Below are 23,339 nucleotides of genomic sequence, written 5' to 3' on the forward strand. Positions count from 1 at the left end.
GAACTTCCGGTAGTTTTCGTGTGAACATACTTGTCGGCAGAGATGCCGTGAACAGTAATATTTCAAGAAGTTGAGCGTGACATCATCGATGCTAGGAATATACAATTTATTGAAGTCACAATAAATTTTTGGAAGTAAGTCTTGTAGCATTTAATTAAAGCGATGAGCGCGAAATTCATATTGCCTTAGGTGTCAAAGGGTGACCGAATTCTTATATTGTGCTGTGACAAATAACTATTTATGGGATGGGATGACATGTTCCGGTATATTATTGCTTTATTTGTAATACGCATGTATACATCTGCATGGTAAGTTTTTATACTGTTTTTCTTCTTTACTGTACGGGGGCTCCATCAAAGTTGACGTTTATGCCCTCGGGGGTTGTTTATATACTTTTTGTTAGTATTGCTTATTGTACAGATAAAGGTTAGGGATGTAATGAAAGAAACAAAACAAAACTTTTAAATTTATCACGTTGAGTGACATTTTATTTACACATCAGGGAGTCTACTACTACTACTACTACTACTACTACTACTACTACTACTACACAAGAATAACATATCTAGATAATCTCAATTTCCCATTTTTATAAAATTGTCCCACAAAATTAAAATGCTGTCTCCACTATCTATTATTTAATAGTCCAGCAGTGCCAGTCAGGATCTTTAATTAGTTATCACTGTTCTTCAAAACAAATAAGATGTTTTTTTGAGATTGCCTTGACACTCTTTGTTGCAGGGGGGTAAAATGTCAAAAGATAAAAAAAGCACGGTTTTAACAGCCATTGTCATTGGGGCAGGAATGCGAGGTGCTGTTTATTCCCAATATGCACAAATGTATCCAGACAGGCTGAAGGTATGTATTGTAAAAAGGACGTCCTTGTCAATAATGATAGTTACTTCTTTTTAACCAACACTTTGTCTCATATCACTGATAGTGCTCTTGATCTTAGCGATGTGTAACAAAATGAAAGTAATTTATTAATTAACTCACTCACTCAGCTTCACTGTTTCACAAAAAATGGCATGCAGGCAAACCCAGAAAAATTCCAGGCCATCTGCATAGGAAAGAAATCAAAAGAGCAAATTTCATTTTTCTCTATTGGAGATAACCAAGTTACATGTACAGATAGTGAGACTTTACTTGGGGTTGAAATTGACAGTGATCTAAAATTTGAAAATCATACAGCAAACTTATGTATGAAGGCTTCCAAACAACTATGTATACTCAAGAGAATTTGAAATCACCTGACAAAAAAAGGCAAAGTCACCATTTTTAAATCTATTATTTTATCTAATTTTAATTTATGTCCTCGCATGGCATTTTTACAGAATTGGAAATATCAGAAAAATCGAAAAGATACAAGAAAGAGCTTTACGTTTTATTGATAGTGATTATAGCTCCTCTATTAAAGATCTTTTAGCTAGAAATAAATCAGAATTTTTACATATATGTAGGCTGAAGACCATGGCCAAGGAAGTATACAAGATTTTAAATAATATTGCTCCAGAATTCTTAAAGAGTCTTATCAACAAAAATTAAGTTTTATATAATCTTAGGAAAGTTGACGCTATGACTTGATATTATACCAAGAGTAAATTCTACCGTCCAGGTGTGGAATAGCCTACCAAATGAGATTAGACAAGCAGAAGGTTTTCTGTAGGCTGTTGCACACTTTGGAAGGTGACCTCTGCCAGTGTTCTATATGTTCGTGACTTTCATCTTATTAATGCCCCATTTTTAGGTCACCTGAGCTTTAGCTCAAGTGACCTATTGCTATCCGTTTTCGTCTGTCGTCGTCCGTCGTCCGTTAACATTTTACATTTCAAACTTAAAGTCAAGTTCTGCTGGGCCGATTGAACTGAAAGTTAGTAGGAATGATCGCCTCATGGTCCTGACAAAGTGTTGTTATTTTTCGGGTCGATCAGAAATCCAATATGGCCGCCACGGCCGCCATTTTGAAAATACCTATTTCAAACTTAAAGTCAAGTTCTGCTGGGGCGATTGAACTGAAAGTTGGTAGGAATGATCGACTCATGGTCCTGACAAAGTGTTGTTATTTTTCAGGTCAATCAGAAATCCAATATAGCCGCCGTGGCCGTGATTTTGAAAAACTATTTCAAACTTAAAGTCAAGTTCTGCTGGGCCGATTGAACTGAAACTTTGCAGGAATGATCGACTCATGGTCCTGACAAAGTGTTGTTATTTTTCGGGTCGATCATAAATCCAATATGGCCACCACAGCCGCCATTTTGAAAAACTATTTCAAACTTAAAGTATAGTTCTACTTGGCCGATTGAACTGAAACTTTGTAGGAATGATCGAATCATGGTCCTGACAAAGTGTTGTTATTTTTCGGGTCAATCAGAAATTCAATTTGGCTGCCATGGCTGCTATTTTGTAAATACCTATTTCAAACTTAAAAAACAAGTTCTAATAGGCCGATCTCACTGAAAATCGGTCTAGGAATGATCAGCTCATGGTCCTGACAAAGTTAAGTTAACGTTATACTTAACTTTTTTTTACTCAAATTGGTACATATTTCAACAACAAAAATACAGAACTGTAGGACTCAGGTGACCGTTAAGGCCCATGGGCCTCTTGTTATTTGAGATTTTTGCTTTTATTTTGCTTCTTACTTTACTTTAATTTATCTGAGTATTTTATTCCATCATTTTCCAATATAAAGTATCGTAATTAACCATCTGTGATATATATGAAATATGTGCTTGCAAAATCTGATATGTTTTTATGTTTTATGCTTATGATTTATGCTGTACTGTTACTGCTTTTAACATGCATGTGCTATCATCAAACTGTTTTCTGATTATTTTAGTAGCTCAATGTATATAGTTATGCTGCAAAATCCTACCTTTTCTACTAGCATGCATTTTACCTTGTTATTACTCTGTTTTTATACTTATGTTTGTCGTAAAAATAGCTCCACAGAGCTAATGTTCAATGTGATGCCATATACGACACTAAATAAAGCTTCTTGTATCTTGTATCTCTTGTATCTTACTTCCCCTACTATCAAGACTTAAAAGGCTGCATTCGTTTATCATGATCCAAACGATTGAACCGGTTGGACCAGAGTTGTTTGTTAATAAAATAAGGTTGGACCTAGTAATCTGATGCTGCTTTCAGGCGAGCCTTGACAAAGCCATGCAAGATCTGCATAAACATAAATTTTGCAGGTCCGCCAGGATTTAAACATGGAAATGTTACATTTAAAAACAGGAAAACCGGTTGAACCGGATAATCAAAAGAGGGAGGCTTTAATCTGATAGGTGAGAATACATGTGTATATATATATAGTGTACATACAGTGATCAGTATTTCTGATATTCTTGGATGTGTATTTAAATAATTCCTGAAACAGAAGATTGTAGGATTTGTGCTAGCTGTCATCCAACACTCTACGAAGGACATTTCACAGACAGATCCTTGCATGCTCTGAAAAATAAATGGAGGAATCTGAAGTACTGAACTGAAGTATGGCCCTCAGTGTGGTGATCACAAATACCGTAAACATTCACCTATAATGCACACTTTTTAGGGGGAAATGATTATATAAAGAAAGGAGTGTGCATTACACATGTAAACAGTATAAAACCAGCCCTGGGTCACATTTTTTTTTTGGAATTTTTCCCGGGACTTTCAGGTTTTTCAAGGTATTATAACCTCTTGTGACCATGTAAGATCCCTAAGAATGTAATGCAGAAAATAATATATACCAGTAAATTTATAAGGAACCTAAATAGGATCCCATTCCATATGTTATAGGAAGAAAGTAATGAAAAATTCCCTCTAGCCAAAGCTAGTAAGATTACATTGACACTATGTGCAATGCACAATAATATATCCTTAAAACTACTCCACACTTTTTCAAATGTTTGCCCTGGTAGACTATTACAACCCAGCTTTATGAGTTACTTGCTTACTCTACTGTACCTTGAACAGGGAGGGTGAACTGCACAAATTCCTTATAGTAAAGAAATTGAATTAAAAAGTCAATAATTATGTTGCTTGGGATTGAACCAATCAGACGCTCTATTACTGAGCTGAAGAGAAATTCTGAAACTAGTAAGGGGACTTTAACATTGTGTGCAAAGCAGATTCCTTATACATTACCATCAAGTTTCATGTAAATCAGATGAATTGGGGACAAATGATTGACCATTTGTCAAACTACAAACATGAGTGACTATGTACTTAAATAGTTCTTCATTCCAAACCAGTGTTATATGTATTTTGATACTAAGAAAAATGGGTTTATTGTGAAGAAAACAGTTTTGCTGAAGAAACTGTTCCTATGTTGTATGATGTAACATTGTTCTTCAAAATTATGGAATGCTATTACTGTATGATGAAAAGGTAAAAGGTCATGATGTTGGCTTCTGCTAGTTAAGGATATATGCTACATAACTGACGTGCATCTCTTTTGTAAAAGAGTTCCGTACACAAAGTGACAGAGACCTTTTTATGAATATCATTATGTTCTTGCTGATAAAACTGAATAACACTTTTGTACCAAGCATATACTTGAGCTCTTAATTAAATACAATACATCTCCAACACACACACACACATGCATACACACATAGGGAGATATTAGCCAGGTGGCATAGAACTAGTAGTTAGTGCCTGATAAGGCAGCTCCTGCGAATTCCTCAATATTGTATTGATTAATATATATATGCTAATTGTATTGACTGTATACAATTGTATATCTATGTACTGTAAAGCGCTTTAGAGTGTCTTATGTTAGCTAGATAGGGCGCTATATCAAATGTTGTATATTCAGCATATTTTTTTATTTTTTTTTTAAAGGGAGATAGCTAAAACAAATAAATCACAAGGATAGCAAGAAAGTTAGCATACATCCTTAAGGAGTCTGATGACTAGACAGAGAATACAAGTAACTTTTAGAAAACATAACACTCTGTTAATGATGTTTTACTGATTTCGTAGTGATTTTGACTTTTCAGATTGTTGGAGTAGCAGATCCTAGAGAGTATTACCGCAGGAAGCTTCAGCAACAGTTCAGTATCCAGGAGGACAACTGTTTTTCAGGTCTGTTTGTCTGGCTAAATTAAATCTGTTGATTTAATATTGTGATGTGTAAATGGTACTGATCATATGAAGTCAAATCTGACTTCAGTAATGTATGAAAACATTAGTGTCTAAAATGAAGGTGAAAATAAGAAATTAAGAATTAATACTTAAATCTGTTTCATGTGACTCTGAAAAATCTGTTATTATGTTTAAAATACCTGCATGAACATTGCCTTGTTTTTATCACAGATTGGAGTGAGGCAAGTCAGAGAGACAGGATGTCGGATTGTGTTATCATTACTACACCAGATCGTCTTCACAAGGTTGGTGTATCTCCATCTCCTCCCCCCCCCCTAAACAAGATTTGAGGGAGTTGACATTCTTCTCCACCCTTCACATATGTCTCAAGTTACAGCTGTACTCACAGATTTATTTTAGCTGTGTGATTTCTCTGTCAACATCTAGGTTGCAGTCAAGCTGTATGCATTTACCCCATAATGGTTTATGACATCCAATGAAAAACAATTGCATAACATCAGTTTGTATTATAAATTGAGAAATGTCATATTACAGCTGGGCAGTAAACAAGAAAGCTTTTTATTTCACAGAAACATACTTAGAAAATAAGCTTTACTCACAGAAAATCTAAACTCTTATAGGTACTCTTCTTCAATGTGCAGTCCTCTTACCCGAGATAGGCATAGCCGTGGTTATCCTAGTGTGGGATTTCCTGACACCCTGGATGCTTTATTTATTTGCATTCATGACTCAGAAGTGGAAGTGCCATTTTGATTGAGTTAATAGTGTTTTTAGGTAGCTTGAAAGTGCATGGGTTTCAAACTCATGCATGTCACTTTGTTAGAGATTTTACCTATTATACAAAACCTTATATGCACGTACATCATGTGAAAACTTTTCAATAGGTCTGACTCAGAACTCAGATAAAATTAAAATTGAAAAAGTAAAGTGTTATGGGAGAAGAAATATGAAATGGATAAAGTTAAAACTATTTGCTGGTGTGATGTTTACAATTTAATTTTATTCCGTCTACATGTTGACACACCTAACTGCCTAATCCTTTTTGTTGAATGACAAATAAAATATGTTTAAATCAACTTAACTGCCAAAATTACACCCCCCCTCAACAAAACAGGATGTCCTGTAACCTGTATATAAATGATAACAGAAGCAGAGTAAAGAATTATTATGATATTTCATTTAATAGATATTGACTTTATAATGAAGGTTTATATTTTCTGATGATATCACATTAATGTGTCTTTATAGGATCCTGCTGTTGCTTTTGCAAAGAAAGGCTACAACATACTTCTGGAGAAACCGATGGCGGTAAGTTAAGTTTTTTAATTCTGTGTCACATTGGAATTAAGGCAGACAATTCAGTAAGTCCACGGTGAATCAGACTACAAAGTAACCCCAATATATTTCCCTTTGTTTTATTTACCACCTTGTTTACCTCCACTTTATAAAATAGTCAATTTTTTACTTCACAGTTCTTTCTTGTGGCAATTGATGTCAGTATGAAAAGTATTTACTGTGTAGACATAATTACGTCTTGATTTTATATATATGTTTTTGTGTTCAAAATAACATTTTTTTCTGTTCAATATTTCAGCATTCTTGTGTATCTTTTCAAACGAGTCTGCAATTGATTAACCAGGTTTAAATTACAATTTAATGAAAGATGATTTACCGGTTTCATAATTTGGAATTTTATTGGAAAGGAGATGCATTTCACATCTGGTAGCATACAGCCTTAAGTCTCCATGTCGCAGTAAGGTAGCATACAGCCTTAAGTCTCTGTGTCACAGTAAGGTAGCATTGAGCCTTAAGTCTTAATGTCACAGTAAGTTAGCATATATAGCCTTAAGTCTTCATGTCACAGTAAGGTATAAGAGACAGTTCATCCTTAAGAGACATTAAGGAGAGTACAACACATCCCTTCTGTACTTTTCATCATATGACCAACATGTCAGACTGCATACAAACACCAAGATTCCTATTTCTTAAATATGTAGACAAGAGGTAACATTTTCTGCTTATCCCTGAAAATGTAATTATAAATCTCCAATTGAATAGGTGAATGAAGAGGATTGTCGTGAAATTGTCAAGACTTGTACGGAAAACAGTGTGACGTTGGCGGTGTGTCATGTGTTGCGATATACACCGTGGGCAAACAAACTCAGGGAACTCATCGACAGTGGCGTCATCGGGGAGGTGGTTAATATCAACCACACTGAACCTGTAAGTTAGCAATACCAGACAGATGGTAGAAAGTTGTCGATAGCACAAAAAGCACAAATAGTTGTTTTTTAAAAAAAAAAAAATTGAGTTATGACCTTTGCTATATGATCATATTTTCAGACTCATTTAAAAGAAAATTCTTGAAGCTTGCAACATGTCATATATATCATCAGTTTTCACAGAAAGTTATCAACGCATGACATGTCATTGTACAAATTTAGAACACTGCAAAATTGTAACAGAAAATTATCTCATCAGATAATTTATAGCATGTTCATGATGTCCCCCTACTCACAAACAAACAGAAAGATGGAGGGATGGCAAACGGACGGACACACAGTGTTGAAATTTAAAAACTTTCAAGATTCAGTTTTTCTCCAGCAGACAAGTGTGCCATGTTATGTTGGAACCTTGTTCATCTAGAATCTTCAGTTCACCTTTCTCCAAAGTATTGAATAACCAATTTTCCGGACATTATATAAATGAAATGTCACATAGTAAAACATATGTCACAAACATTAAAAAAATGTTTTTAATAATCCTAAATACAGTGAGGTTTCACTTTATATAATTGCGTAATTGAACTGTTTTTACCGAAAAGGTTGGTTACTGGCACTTCGCACATTCCTATGTTCGTGGTAATTGGCATAATGAGGCCAAAAGTTCCAATTCATTGTTAGCGAAATGTTGCCATGACGTCGACCTGATAAACTTCTGGATGGCAGACAGGCGTTGTACAAATGTATCCTCATTTGGACATTTAAGCCACTTCAATAAGGAGAACAAGGTAAGGATTCTGAGGGGTGCTAATTACAAACTCTGAATTGCTAGATGACACATTTATCTTGCAGTATATATCTAATAAGTCTGGAACATCACTTTCAAAGGAATTTAGTATAACTGTGTTTATCCTGCAATAAACATGGGGTCCAACACGTACACTTCAACTTACAGTAGACAGTGGGATTATTAACGGACAATGGATTATTGTTTATTGGCATTTCTACTGTCGAACTGCAATAGGTATGGGCGGGCTTATTACCAGGCATGGGCTTATTGCTGGATAAATATGGTTCGTCTTGAATCAACATTTTATAACCTCGGTCAATGATCTTTGATTGAAAATAGATTGTTGGTTCTTGACATCCGTCTCAAGACAGACTGTTAGATACATATTGTGAGATGAGACAGTGCCATCTAGTGAATAAAGAGTTTGTAAAATGTCACAGATGAAGGGCAATAATCCACTGTTGTATAAATGTTGCAGGTAGGGTTTTGGCATTTTGCTCACTCGTTTGTGCGGGGAAACTGGAAAAGGGAAGACCAGAGTTCATGTTCACTCTTACAAAAGTGTTGTCACGATGTGGATCTAATTAATTATTGGATGCCGGGGAAGAAATGTCGCAGGGTCTCATCTTTTGGGTATCTCAGTCACTTCACTATAGCAGATAAGGTTAGATATGCACATTTCTTTTGACAAGCGTGTACAATACTGAGTTGTTGGTTTTATATCCCTTAGCCTTGCTTACACACGCATATTGATATGGATTGTAGTTACAAGCCTTGGTACACAGTATATCAAATGCGGGTATAAGTGCTTCCACAAATCTGATTGCATGATCCTTCCGTATAGTACATACCCTCTAAATATATCAGTGTCTCTGGGATTCTCGTTATTTCTGATCTCTACCTTTCTGCTAGGGCTTGCACTTTTTCAATTGGGATCATATTGCAAAATTATGAAAATATGTATATTTTCATAGACCACAATAATAGACATCAATAAACATCAATGTATTCAGTATAACACAATCCTAAATTCTACTGGGGAAAGGCTGAAATTCGGTCCCCCGTCCCACAACAATGTAGATTTTGCTGTAGACATTGAATGGCTACAGTATATATTTCAGCAGAGCAATTGCAACATTGACCATACAGGTTTAATTGTTTTTAAACAGCACATCACGACCAAAAGTTCAAACATTGTCAAATGGAGATGAAATGAAAACATGGGGTTCATTAAGAAGTGTGTTCATGGTGTATGGAGTAAGAAAAAGTGGTATTCATGGTGTATGGAGTAAGAAAAAGTGGTACTCATTGTGTATGGAGTAAGAAAAAGTGGTACTCATTGTGTATGGAGTAAGAAAAAGTGGTACTCATTGTGTATGGAGTAAGAAAAAATGATATTCCTGGTGTATGGAGTAAGAAAAAGAGGTATTCATTGTGTATGGAGTAAGAAAAAATGATATTCATGGTGTATAGAGTTAGAAAAAATGGTATTTATGGTGTATGGAGAAAGAAAAAGTGGTATTCATGGTGGATGGAGTAAGAAAAAGTGGTATTCACGGTGTATGGAGTAAGAAAAAGTGGTACTCATTGTGTATGGAGTAAGAAAAAATGGTATTTATGGTGTATGGAGAAAGAAAAAGTGGTATTCATGGTGGATGGAGTAAGAAAAAGTGGTATTCACGGTGTATGGAGTAAGAAAAAGTGGTATTCATGGTGTAGGGGTAATTTTAGGAGTATATATGTGGACCAATATTTTATCAGTTCAACTGGGGTTCATTAAGAAGTGTGTTCATAGTGTATGGAGTAAGAAAAAGTGGTACTCATTGTGTATGGAGTAAGAAAAAGTGGTATTCATGGTGTACGGAGTAAGAAAAAGTGGTATTCATGGTGGATGGAGTAAGAAAAAGTGGTATTAATGGTGTATGGAGTAAGAAAAAGGGGTATTCATGGAGTATGGAGTAAGAAAAAGTTGTATTCATGGTGTATGGAATTAGAAAAAGTGGTATTCATGGTGTACGGAGTAAGAAAAAGTGGTATTCACGGTGTATGGAGTAAGAAAAAGTGGTACTCATTGTGTATGGAGTAAGAAAAAGTGGTACTCATTGTGTATGGAGTAAGAAAAAGTGGTACTCATTGTGTATGGAGTAAGAAAAAATGATATTCCTGGTGTATGGAGTAAGAAAAAGTAGTATTCATTGTGTATGGAGTAAGAAAAAGTGGTACTCATTGTGTATGGAGTAAGAAAAAGTTGTATTCATGGTGTATGGAATTAGAAAAAGTGGTATTCATGGTGTATGGAGTCAGAAAAAGTGGTATTTATGGTGTATGGAGTAAGAAAAAGTAGTATTCATTGTGTATGGAGTAAGAAAAAGTGGTATTCATTGTGTATGGAGTAAGAAAAAATGATATTCATGGTGTATGGAGTTAGAAAAAATGGTATTTATGGTGTATGGAGTAAGAAAAAGTGGTATTCATGGAGTATGGAGTAAGAAAAAGTGGTATTTATGGTGTATGGAGTTAGAAAAAGGGGGATTCATGGGGTATGGAATTGGAAAAAGTGGTATTCATGGAGTATGGAGTAAGAAAAAATGATATTCATGGTGTATGGAATTGGAAAAAGGGGTATTCATGGTGTATGGAGTTAGAAAAAGGGGGATTCATGGGGTATGGAATTGGAAAAAGTGGAATTCATGGTGTATGGAATAAGAAAAAATGGTGATTATGGTGTAAGGCGTAAGAAAAAGTGGTATTGATTGTGTATGGAGTAAGAAAAAACGATATTCATGGTGTATGGAATTGGAAAAAGTGGTATTCATGGTGTATGGAATTAGAAAAAGTGGTTTTCATGGTATATGGAGTAAGAAAAAGTTGTATTCATGGTGTATGGAATTAGAAAAAGTGGTATTCATGGTGTAGGGGTAATTTTAGGAGTATATATGTGGACCAATATTTTATCAGTTCAACTGTATTGAAAAAATATATGAAAATGGAAAACTGAAAAATGTACTGAAAGAATTAAAAAAAAAATTATTTGATGAAATTTATAATGTCCTGTTTCTTTGATCATGATATATAACAGTTTCCATATAATTCTGTTTTCTATTTCTTAGATTGTTTTCAACATGTTGTCTGTTTCCAACTTACTATTTTGTTGTCCACCTCCTGTTTGACACAGCCCCGAGGAGCGGCCAGCCGTTGTATGGAATGTCCAGCTAGTATAGAATCCCAGTGTCCTTACTCGGCTAAAAAGATCTACCTTGACCAGATTAAAATGGTAAGCACTTATACTTATCCTAACTTAAGAATTGAGAAATGAACACCTGTCATAGCTTATTTTAAACCACTCCATTTAGATTTGATTCTTACACAAGTCCTAATGCCCTTAGGGCCATCCTTAAAAAAAAAAATGTTAGCAGTTTTCCTACCCAATACCTAAGTTACCAATATTTCCTACATAATTTTATTCAGTGGTTAGGTAGGTAGGTAGGTAGGGATTTTTTTTCATTTTTTAGAAATTTTATGTCTCTTAACATGTTAATATATATGCCTGAAATTCTATGTTTTAGTGATTTTTCTGCAAGAATTTATCTTACCGGTACCTAAAGTTTCCAAAAATATTTGAGTAGGTGCCATTGCAGTGAGTCGGTCGGGAAACTGCAGACAAACATATTTGTATAAAGATGGCCTAGGTAGGCACTAAGAAACTGTGACCACTGGGATCAGCCGATCAAGATCCGCTATACTGTTCTGTCCTGAGCCTTTGTCTACATGTAAAGACAATACTATTTACAACCCATGTTCAGGTATCTGCTTGCTGAACCCATAGAGTGTTAGACCTATGATTTGTACTGACAACTCTAAAGCACTCTAGACAGATGCTCTAAAAATTGAGCTATCCGGTCACTGGTGATTGACCAAATGCTGAGAATATTTAAGCTTTCCAAGTATTAAGGGAACGTGGAGAAATGTAACAAGCAAGTTCATAGTATTCATATTCCCACGCTTGCAGGACAACTTTGTAACCTCATTAAATTAGTGAGTGTGCATGGATCACATCCTGATGGAATTCAGCTTAAGATGTACATTTCTCCCACCCTTCACAGGGGTGTTTCTCGTTTTAGCCGGAAAAGATCAGCTTGTCACCCCCATGGGGGAGATAGCCTTGTGCCGATTAGCACTTGTTCAATTGTGACGTCATTAAAATGCGTCATCGGTAATTGTGATGTCATCAAAAGTGAATGACGATATTCATACCCTATATGCGTTTTTGTTAACCCTACTGTCAGTTGAGCTGTGACTGAAATAATAGGATGGGAGAAAACTAATCATCCCCTACGTACTTAAGGGTGTAGCAGAGAAATCTCCAACCCTCAGTGTGATTTGTTTGGTGTCTAACCCGAGGCTCATTTCTCTGTCACACCCTCAGGGTAGGGAAATATTCTATCAGTCAACATGTATGTGCATAAAGAATTGACAGAGATATATATACTATAGCAGTTGTATAAAAACTGTTTGAACAACATACGATGTAGAAGTGAGATCCTTTTATGCAAATGAAGATGACAAACAGTATGGTTATATAAGTACTCAGTGTTATATATTTGACCATAGTGTCAACAGCATGGTTATATAGGTATATATCCAGTGAACTAATTTTTAGCCCACCATCATCTGATAGTGGGCTATTCGCTATTCGTCCGTCGTCCGTCGTCCGTCGTCGTCCGTCCGTAAACAATTCTTGTTATCGGTATTTCTCAAGAAGTACTAGAGGGATCTTTCTCAAATTTTATATGTATGTTCCCCTTGGTCCTTAGCTGTGCAGGGTATTTTTTTGAGACTGATCGGATAAACAACATGGCCGACAGGCAGCCATCTTTGATTTTGATATTGAAAGTTTGTTATTGCTATTTCTCGGGAAGTATCAGAGGGATCTTTCTCAAATTTTATATGTAGGTTCCCCTTGGTCCTTAGCTGTGCAGGGCAACTTTTGAGATTGACTGGATAAACAACATGGCCGACAGGTAGCCATCTTGGATTTTGATAGTGTGGGTTTGTTACCGCTATTTCTCCAGAAGAATTATAGGGATCTTTCTTAAATTTTATATGTAGGTTCCCCTGGATTTTGATAGTGAAAGTTTGTTATCGCTATTTCTCGGGAAGTACGGGAGGGATCTTTCTCAAATTTTAATGTAGGTTCCCCTTGATCCCTCATTGTGTATGTTATATTTTGAGACTGATCATAAAAACAAAATGGATTAAAAGAAAAACTGAACAGATCTTTCTCATATTGCAATGATCGATTCTATTTCTTTCACATTAAGTACTGTACTAGTAAATATGTGAAATGGCAAACTCACTTTGAAGGTTGGCTTCCATACACATCAGTATTAAGTTTAGATCAAAAGTTACATCAAGGTGCATTTACTGTTAACATGACTCGATCAAACAGATTAGAGGAAAGAAGAGAAAAGATCGAACTGACAAAGAACTAATGAAGATGGTACAAAGGTGGGCGCCAAGATCCCTCTGGGATCTCTTGTTTTTTTAAAGTAAATTTACTTAACTTGGAAGTGTAACAAAACATTGTTATAGATCTGTACTTTAATTTTTGCTTACTATGTTGTTTCTTTGTTCCTTGAAATTATCATACAAAGGTGTTTTTTTTGTAAATGATGATTCTAAAAACAGATTTTTTTTTTAATTCCAGGGACACAATGGTTTCCCGGTTTGCGTGATAGCAGAAGAGCCGTCGGTAGAGAGTGTGACAACGGCACTTAAGACAGGTCCATACGGCGTGTGTGTCTACGACAACGACAACGACGTCATGTCTAATCAGGTAGGTTGGGAGAGACATGGCTCTGAGTTATAAACATGCCCTGAAGTGGCGTTGACTTTTGCCACCATGTAGGTACACAGTGTAGATTCAGGTTTGCTGTATTTGCAGTTACCATAGTAATCAGCAACATCAAATACAAACTAATTAGTGAAAATATTTCTTTGGTTGTAAGCCGGGCCTGCATGTCGGGGATTTAGAAAAGAAAATCGAAAGAGGCGACTAATGTGGAAACCCCTGCAGAATTGGGGATTTGTGTTTGTGCCTTCTACTTGGGAACAACAAAAGTGACCAAAATAAATCTGCCGCACCCATTGCAATATTTGGGATCTTTGTTATTCTCTCTACTTCTAACTACCCTTTGTTGCCTGGTGCTGTGTACCTAACTTTTGGCTGAAATGTTGAATGTTTGCCCAGATGAGGGAGGCAATGGGTTTTGTCCCTGTGCTGGGACATACTTAAGGCCTTAAAAATGTTAGTTTTTTTTTCAAAGCGTAACATTCAGCTTTAGGGAAATGGCAACAACTGGTTCACCCATTGTCAGTATAATGTGACCGGGTGGAGTGCTGTGCTGGGTGCCTTCAGCATGGTATTTCAATGAGATAGAGTTGGCATCAGATCAGTGCTATCGCCAGGAGGCAATTACCTCGACATACCCTGCCTCTGGTACACATACACACATACACACAAGCACGCATACATTATGCAAATTGAGGCACGTCCTTAAATAACCTTAGCTGTTGATAGGACGTTAAACTCTATAAAACCAAACATTTAGTTTTCTGCAAATTCTCTTCCGGTAATGAAAACATTTTTATTTTTATTCAAAACTTAAATAAAAAAGTGTTTTTAGACCTCATCTTATGTTTATGTACAATTGAAATTCCTTGTTAGTTTCAAATGATATATTATGTAGTGTATCTAGTCTGTGACCTTTGCTACCCAAATTCTGTCTTACCAAGGTGGTGAACATGCAGTTTGAGGGCGGAGCTACAGCCACTCTAACCATGATGGCCTTCACTAAGTCTGTCTGTACGAGAGAGGTCAAGGTCTACGGTACTAAGGTAAAGTTAAACAAAGTTTTGCAGTTTTATCAACACATTCATCCAATAAATAAATAATTTACAGAGTTATTGCCCTTTGTTAACTGTAACCATTTGATTTTCATGAAACTAGGGTAGGTTTTCAACCATCTAATTAAGATATCAAATTATATTTACAAAAATACAAGAATGAGCATATTTATGTACCTGTTTGGTACTGTTCGTTTTACATACTACACGACAGATCTTTTCCAAACTAACGTGATTTGTGTACCCAATATAGGTGGGGGAAATGTGCTGTCATTCATGTGAATAGTTGAAATAAAGATTATTGCTGCTCCACAAATTAATCCCCCCAATCCTCCACCATTCCCTTGGAAAAGTAAGCTAGTCTTAATGTTTATATTCAGTTTCAGATAAAGGTGATTGTGTATTTATTTATGTATTTGTTACCATAGGGACAGCTGTCCTGTACTGCGACTGGCAGTCCTGTAATCCAGCACTTTGACTTCCTAACTGGACAAAGCCGTAAGTTTCTTTATCTGATCTGGTTCTGTCAACACTGGCACATGTATATTCCAAGCCATTATTGACTCGCCTGCGTCGGATGTCGCGGAGGCGGGATTTAGGTGTTACTATTCCGCCATTGCTCGCCTTATAATTATACTGACAAGATGGTCGTTGTATACTGGCTTCTGCTAATTCTCAAATTTGGTATGTACGTGTATTATGGCACTACGAGATCCGTTCTCCTGCGGGGTAGTTTGGGGGACATCTGTAATGGCTGGCTCCCATCACAATTAGCACTTGTTCCTTTTATGCCTCCATGTTGATGTATTGCCAAACTTGTTTATTAAGGATACCCATCCCTCCGCCTTAAAACGTAATGAGGCATTGTTTTTTTTGTCTGCGGCATCTCTATTGCATAAGCAAATTATTTCTGAACAATAACCCATACCTTGCGGGATTTTCTTAAGATTTTTTGGGAAATCATGAAATTTCGAAAAAAAAATATTGATTTTTTTTGCAATTGAACAAAATGAAACAAAATATATATCATTTGATGCAACAATGGTTTATTACAAATATATCACATAAAAAATAATAACAATGTCAACATTGATGAACAAAACACAAAAAAATATAGTAATTTTCTAACAATAATAATAAAACAAACAAATATGCTAATTTAATTAATTAATAAAATTCTGAGTGCCAATGCAACACGTTAAGGACAACGAAAAGAAAATATAGGTGACAAAAAATAAATATCTGGCAGACTTACTTATCGTACCAAAAAAAAAAATGATACCAAAAAAACTAAACAAAAAAGGGAGACAACTCTTACATTTGTAACAATAATAATTATAAATCTCAAAAAGTCATATATACATTTTGCAACATACAATATAGCACTTTTTATATACAAATATAATACAGCAGGCATACCAACCAATAAAATTACTTCAAATGTAATGACCAATATAAAACAAATTGCACATTGTGTATAAATAACATTATAACAAACAAGGTACTTTACTGTGTCGTAGCAAAAATGTCACAATCAACAACAATAACAAAGTTCCACATACTTTACACAACAATAATAAATTTCTAAATACTGTACAAATAACATACTATGTTGTGATATAAAAAATCACACTATACATCAATAATAAAGTTTTACATTCTGAACAAAACAATAGTAAACTTACCATAGTGTGATATAAAAAATATCACATTATATTGCAATAATAGAGTTTGTCATTATATACAGATAACAACATACTATTGTGGTATAACAGATATCATAATATAAAACAATAATAAACTTTTACATTATGTACAAATAACAACATACAATATCGTGGCATTAAAATATAACATTACATAAATCACTGTTGTATGTAATATAAAAAAATTAACTTGAAATATAGGCCTATTGGGAATATAATAACAAATCAAACAAAGATCACAGAGAAGCATTATTCCTTGTATAAACCAGTCGACAAATAAACATACAGTTCCAAGTTTCATGAAGAGTTTTTAAAGTGCTTGGAAATACTCTGATGCACCTTTTTACACTTGTCACACGAACTTTCAGTGTTGGGTTGACAAATTCAGACAAGACATTTAAAAATTCCTGAAACCCCACCATCACGTCAACATCACACTGAATATATACGTGTACTACATGTAGACGATATAAAGACCGGAATAATGCACTCTCTCCTTATTTTTTTATGTGGTGTCTCCCAACCACACCAAACACTTTTTTGAGGAGAGAGTCAGTTATATAAAAATATAATCTTGACTATTGTGATGGCGTCTGAGCGTCTGATACACTTACTTGTATGTATAAAAGACATCCAATGCCATAATGTCCTTCCTGCTGGGTATTGCACAGCCGTAGCCTAGTGCCGCATTCCTTACAACCTTTCTGGTGCAGGTATTCCGATAGCACCGCGAGTTCAACCACTCGTCTACCCTGCGACCAGGTTAAACAGTTATTGGTGTATTCTTGGTCACTATTAGTAGTACTGAAGGGATCCTCATCGGTGTCGGCTCATCAGTCAGATTGTCAGTAGGGGCCCCAGTAGATAGCATGTCTTCAAGGTGTGAACGAGTGTCACATTTTTTGTCGCATAGTCGTGGTCAAGCAGTTCATATTGGACATTGTTGTTATTATTGTCAGTATATGTGTTTCGTTTACATTTAAAACGGACGTTTTTACGTCGGGCTTGCGAGTGTGTCGCTAATGACTGCCATGACGACGTTGTTTACATTGTTACGACAGCTTTTCCCCCCTCACTTTCGCGATTGGAGATTTTCAACGCAAGGGACACAACTCTGTAGTCGAAACATTTTTCAAACGAAATCTATTCAAGGGAAGATAACAACATTGTCGAAATGGTAATCAGGGGCAGGGGACTCTAACACTGAAAAACGACGGTGGAATTCTTTAGTGTTTTGCTCTGGGTGGGACGGGGATCCTTAAATGTAAAATTCTGAACTTTGGCTCAAACTTACAATGCTTGACACATTGAATCTTATGTAAATACGCATAATTCTTGTTTAATTTCAATTATGAAGTAAAAATATACTTACACAGATTCTCTGACATTATCTACACACAGCTTTATGACATTACCTACACACAGCTTTGTGACATTATCTACACACAGCTTTGTGACATTATCTACGCACAGTTTTGTGACATTACCCAGATACAGCTTTGTGATATTATCTACACACAGCTTTGTGATATTATCTACACACAGCTTTGTGACATTATCTACACACAGCTTTGTGACATTACCTAGATACAGCTTTGTGATATTATCTACATACAGCTTTGTGACATTATCTACACACAGCTTTGTGACATTATCTACACACAACTTTGTGACATTATCTACACACAGCTTTGTGACATTATCTACACACAACTTTGTGACATTATCTACACACAGCTTTGTGACATTGCCTACACACAGCTTTGTGACATTATCTACACACAGTTTTGTGACATTACCTAGATACAGCTTTGTGATATTATCTACACACAGCTTTGTGACATTACCTAGACACAGCTTTGTGACATTACCTACACACAACTTTGTGACATTATCTACACACAGCTTTGTAACATTTTCTACACACAGCTTTGTGACATTACCTACACACAGCTTTGTGACATTACCTACACACAGCTTTGTGACATTATCTACACACAGCTTTGTGACATTATCTACACACAGTTTTGTGACATTACCTAGATACAGCTTTGTGATATTATCTACACACAGCTTTGTGATATTATCTACACACAGCTTTGTGACATTATCTACACACAGCTTGGTGACATTATCTACACACAGTTTTGTGACATTACCTACACACAGCTTTGTGATATTATCTACACACAGCTTTGTGACGTTATCTACACACAACTTTGTGACATTATCTACACACAGCTTTGTGACATTACCTACACACAACTTTGTGACATTATCTACACAAAACTTTGTGACATTACCTAGATACAGCTTTGTGACATCATCTACACACAGCTTTGTGACATTATCTACACACAGCTTTGTGACACACAACTTTGTGACATTATCTACACACAGCTTTGTGACATTAGCCTCAAACAACTTTGTGACATTATATACAAACAGCTTTGTGACATTACCTACACAGCTTTGTGACATTATCTACACACAGCTTTGTGACATTATCTTCAAACAACTTTGTGACATTATATACACACAGCTTTGTGACATTACCTACACACAGCTTTGTGACATTATCTACACACAACTTTGTGACATTACCTAGATACAGCTTTGTGACATCATCTACACACAGCTTTGTTATATTATCTACACACAACTTTGTGACATTACCTAGACACAGCTTTGTGACATTATCTACACACAGCTTTGTGACATTATCTACACACAGCTTTGTGACATTATCTACACACAGCTTTGTGACATTATCTACACACAGCTTTGTGACATTATCTACACACAGCTTTGTGACATTATCTACACACAGCTTTGTGACATTATCTACACACAGCTTTGTGACATTATCTACACACAGCTTTGTGACATTATCTACACACAGCTTTGTGACATTATCTACACACAGCTTTGTGACATTATCTACACACAGCTTTGTGACATTATCTACACACAGCTTTGTGACATTATCTACACACAGCTTTGTGACATTATCTACACACAGCTTTGTGACATTATCTACACACAGCTTTGTGACATTATCTACACACAGCTTTGTGACATTACCTACATACAGCTTTGTGACATTATCTACACACAGCTTTGTGACATTATCTACACACAGCTTTGTGACATTATCTACACACAGCTTTGTGACATTATCTACACACAGCTTTGTGACATTATCTACACACAGCTTTGTGACATTATCTACACACAGCTTTGTGACATTATCTACACACAGCTTTGTGACATTATCTACACACAGCTTTGTGACATTATCTACACACAGCTTTGTGACATTATCTACACACAGCTTTGTGACATTATCTACACACAGCTTTGTGACATTATCTACACACAGCTTTGTGACATTATCTACACACAGCTTTGTGACATTATCTACACACAACTTTGTGACATTATCTACACACAGCTTTGTGACATTATCTACACACAGCTTTGTGATATTATCTACACACAGCTTTGTGACATTACCTAGATACAGCTTTGTGACATTACTACACACAGCTTTGTGGCATTATCTACACACAGCTTTGTGACATTATCTACACACAACTTTGTGACATTATCTACACACAGTTTTGTGACATTACCTAGATACAGCTTTGTGACATTATCTACACACAGCTTTGTGGCATTATCTACACACAGTTTTGTGACATTATCTACACACAACTTTGTGACATTATCTACACACAGTTTTGTGACATTACCTAGATACAGCTTTGTGACATTATCTACACAAATTATGTGTTGAATATATTCATGATTTATTTTCAGATGAGTATCCAGCTGAACCTACAAGGGTCAGAGGGATGTCGGGACATGGTGGCGCAGATTTCCATTGTATACATTCCTTTATCAGTAGTGTGGCGGTAAGTAAATATACTATTTGTTATTTAGAATAATCCTTTAGAATTGGAAGTGCTGTCAAAATTAAAAGAAATTTCAACTTCAAAATTTCAGAAAATTTAAATTGGATATAATTATCAACATTCTCATTATTGAAACAATGAATCTATTTATACCCATGTAGTATATCATTATGTTGCCATTTTAATGCCCCCGCCCCTGTTCGTCCCGTCCATGAGCGGGGGCATTTATGTCTTACAGACATTTTCTATTTTTGTTTTATGACCTACCTGTCAAGTGACAAAATTTTGTTGGCCCACACCAGGATCTTTATTTCGAAACTTGATAAAGAACATGATGCAATAATCTGACTGGGGCTGTAATGTCAAATGTCACAGTTTTAGTAGTTAGCCCAGATATAAATATAAAGTCTGCAACATGAAGGCAATTCAGCTCTAAACAAATAAATTGTTCACAGTCTTTTTTAGCTAAATCTTGCTGTAGTTTCTCACCTGTGCCCAATGTTACTCTGAGGTACGTTTTTACTGTCTTCTCTCGTGTACCCAAACTTACTCTGATTTCTGTGTTACAGAATGATAACAAGGAAAACATCATGACTGGTCCGGAGGAGAGCTTAGCTGGTCATGTACTGGTGTTTGCTGCTGAAAAGGCAAGAAAGGAGAATCGCGTTGTCACGTTACAAGCAGACGGCACTTACAACTAACTAGATTTCCTTGTATAGATACCTGTGTAATAGAAAGGAACAATATAAATGATAAAAGTCTCTGCTTGGGATTGAATCAGTGATACAAGACTTTCTAGTCGGATGTCCTACCAATGAGCTAAAGGAACTTCCCTGTAGCTGAAGCTAGTAAGACATAGTTGACTGTTATATACAATGTGTCATTCATACGGTACCGATTCATGTTAAAACATTCCCTATAATTCAAAATATTTGACACATAAAGCTGTCATGATGGAGATGTGTGTTTAATCAGAATAGAAAGATACTGAACATTGAGCGTTTTTATGCAGAAACGGGTAGATTATTTCATGGTAAACGGTAGAATATCAAATTAGACAAAATATCAAAATATTCAGGTGTCAGATTGGACAGATTTCATCGAAGCTACACCAAGAATGTATAATTTTCATTTTAAAGTATACACATTCATTTCTGTATTAATTCTATAATAATAATATGTGCTATTGTACTATTTACGAAGTGCCAAGTGAGCTTATGCCGTGGCGCGGCGTCCGTCGTCCGGCGTCCGGCGTCAATATTTTACTTTAAATGACTTCTTCTTAATAACCGAAAGGCCTAGGGTGATGATATTTGGCCAGAAGCAAACTGGGATGAAGGGCTACAAAGTTTGTTAAAATTAATGACCTTCACCCATTTTCAAGGTCACAGGGGTCAAATATGTTAAAAACTTTAAACATCTTCTTCTCAATAACCAAACTGCCCAGGGAGACGATATTTGGCCAGTAGCATGCTTGGGTAAAGGGCTACCAAGTTTGTTCAAATGAATGACCTTCAATTATATTCAAGGTCACAGGGGTCAATTGTCTTAAAAAACTTTTAAACAACTTCTTCTGAATAACCAAAATGCCCAGGGTGATGATATTTAGTCAGTAGCATACTTGGATCAAGGGCTACCAAGTTTGTTTAAATGTATGACCTTGAATCATATTCAAGGTCACAAGGAGCAAATATGTTCAAAATATTTAAAGAACTTGTTCTGAATAACCAAAAGGCTCAGGATGTTGATATTTAGTTAGTAGCATGCTGGGATCAAGGACTACTATGTTTGTTAAAGTGAATGACTTTGACTTATATTCAAGGTCAACAGGGTCAAATTTGTTCAAAATCTTTAAACGACCTCTTCTGAATAACCATGGGTCCCAGGATGTTGATACTTTGCAAGTTGCATCCTGAGATGAAAGGCTATAAAATATGTTCAGCATAATGACTTTGTTCGACTTTCAATCACAGGGGTGAAATGTTTAAAAAAAAAATAACAGGCTCTTTTGAATGAATTTTAATCATAATTACTGATATTTTGCCTGTAGCTTTATTTTAGATCACTTTTAAGGTTATAAGTGTGAGATTTATACCAGGTGAGCGATGCAGGCCCATTGGGCCTCTTGTTTATAAGAATCACATGTAAAATTCTTATGTTGATGTTACTGATCATGTTACTCATCAAAGTTGAATACCGGGTATTTGAAATTTTCATTTTATAATTCCTTTGTGATTAAGAATGGTCCATGATTGTGATATTTTAATATAATTATTAGTTGTTTTGTTATTGAAAATCTTTTGTTTTGTATATTATATGAATCACTTATATTTTGTGGCATATTGATTTTCCTGTTGTGAGAAGGCGTGATCGCTAACCCAAATATCTCAGGTATATTTCGATTCAGACACAAAGAAACAAGCACATATAGTGGTAGTCACTTGATCGGCAAATTCAAGTATTAATGAAGATTTTGTTGGAAGAGCAAGCATGAAAAAAGGTATTTGCCAAATCAAAGAGATTTACAGTGCATTTTTATTCAAGGATGAATGGAAAAATATAAAATATGTTATCATTGAAATACATTTATGACCACTCATAATCTGTAAATTTTACATGTTGATATCCATATACAGTATGTATGATATATTTTTGATAAACCATTTGCAATACAGAAGAGAAATTCACACACATATAT

The 23,339-nt window shown here is 35.5% G+C and overlaps 1 protein-coding gene across 4 annotated transcripts; it reads left to right on the forward strand.

The window, feature by feature from the left end:
• The first annotated feature begins 14 nt into the window (after nt 1-14).
• LOC110452952 (putative oxidoreductase YteT) lies at nt 15-21,878 on the forward strand. Of its 4 annotated transcripts, none has more exons than XM_021501713.1 (14): nt 15-134; nt 742-858; nt 4,995-5,079; nt 5,311-5,384; nt 6,349-6,408; nt 7,159-7,323; nt 7,925-8,110; nt 8,591-8,776; nt 11,288-11,386; nt 13,820-13,948; nt 14,908-15,009; nt 15,447-15,516; nt 20,547-20,641; nt 21,211-21,878. In XM_021501713.1, exons 2-14 carry the CDS (start codon nt 751-753, stop codon nt 21,340-21,342), a joined length of 1,491 nt encoding a protein of 496 aa, XP_021357388.1. In that variant the 5' UTR covers nt 15-134; nt 742-750; the 3' UTR covers nt 21,343-21,878. The 4 variants fall into 4 exon arrangements, with proteins under 4 accessions (XP_021357388.1, XP_021357387.1, XP_021357389.1 ...); XM_021501712.1 differs by lacking the exon at nt 15-134 and adding an exon at nt 232-308; XM_021501714.1 differs by lacking the exons at nt 15-134; nt 8,591-8,776 and adding an exon at nt 232-308.
• Nucleotides 21,879-23,339: the final 1,461 nt, after the last annotated feature.

This window comes from Mizuhopecten yessoensis, unplaced genomic scaffold (assembly GCF_002113885.1).
Source record: "Mizuhopecten yessoensis strain PY_sf001 unplaced genomic scaffold, ASM211388v2 scaffold7007, whole genome shotgun sequence".
In the NCBI taxonomy this organism is placed as follows: domain Eukaryota; kingdom Metazoa; phylum Mollusca; class Bivalvia; order Pectinida; family Pectinidae; genus Mizuhopecten; species Mizuhopecten yessoensis.

Excerpts from the sequence above, each read along its gene's own strand:
- LOC110452952 (XM_021501712.1), top strand. Across the intron at positions 8,111-8,590 it reads ACTTCAATAAGGAGAACAAG|GTAGGGTTTTGGCATTTTGC; the intron begins GTAAGGATTCTG and ends TAAATGTTGCAG. Across the intron at positions 20,642-21,210 it reads CCTTTATCAGTAGTGTGGCG|AATGATAACAAGGAAAACAT; the intron begins GTAAGTAAATAT and ends TCTGTGTTACAG.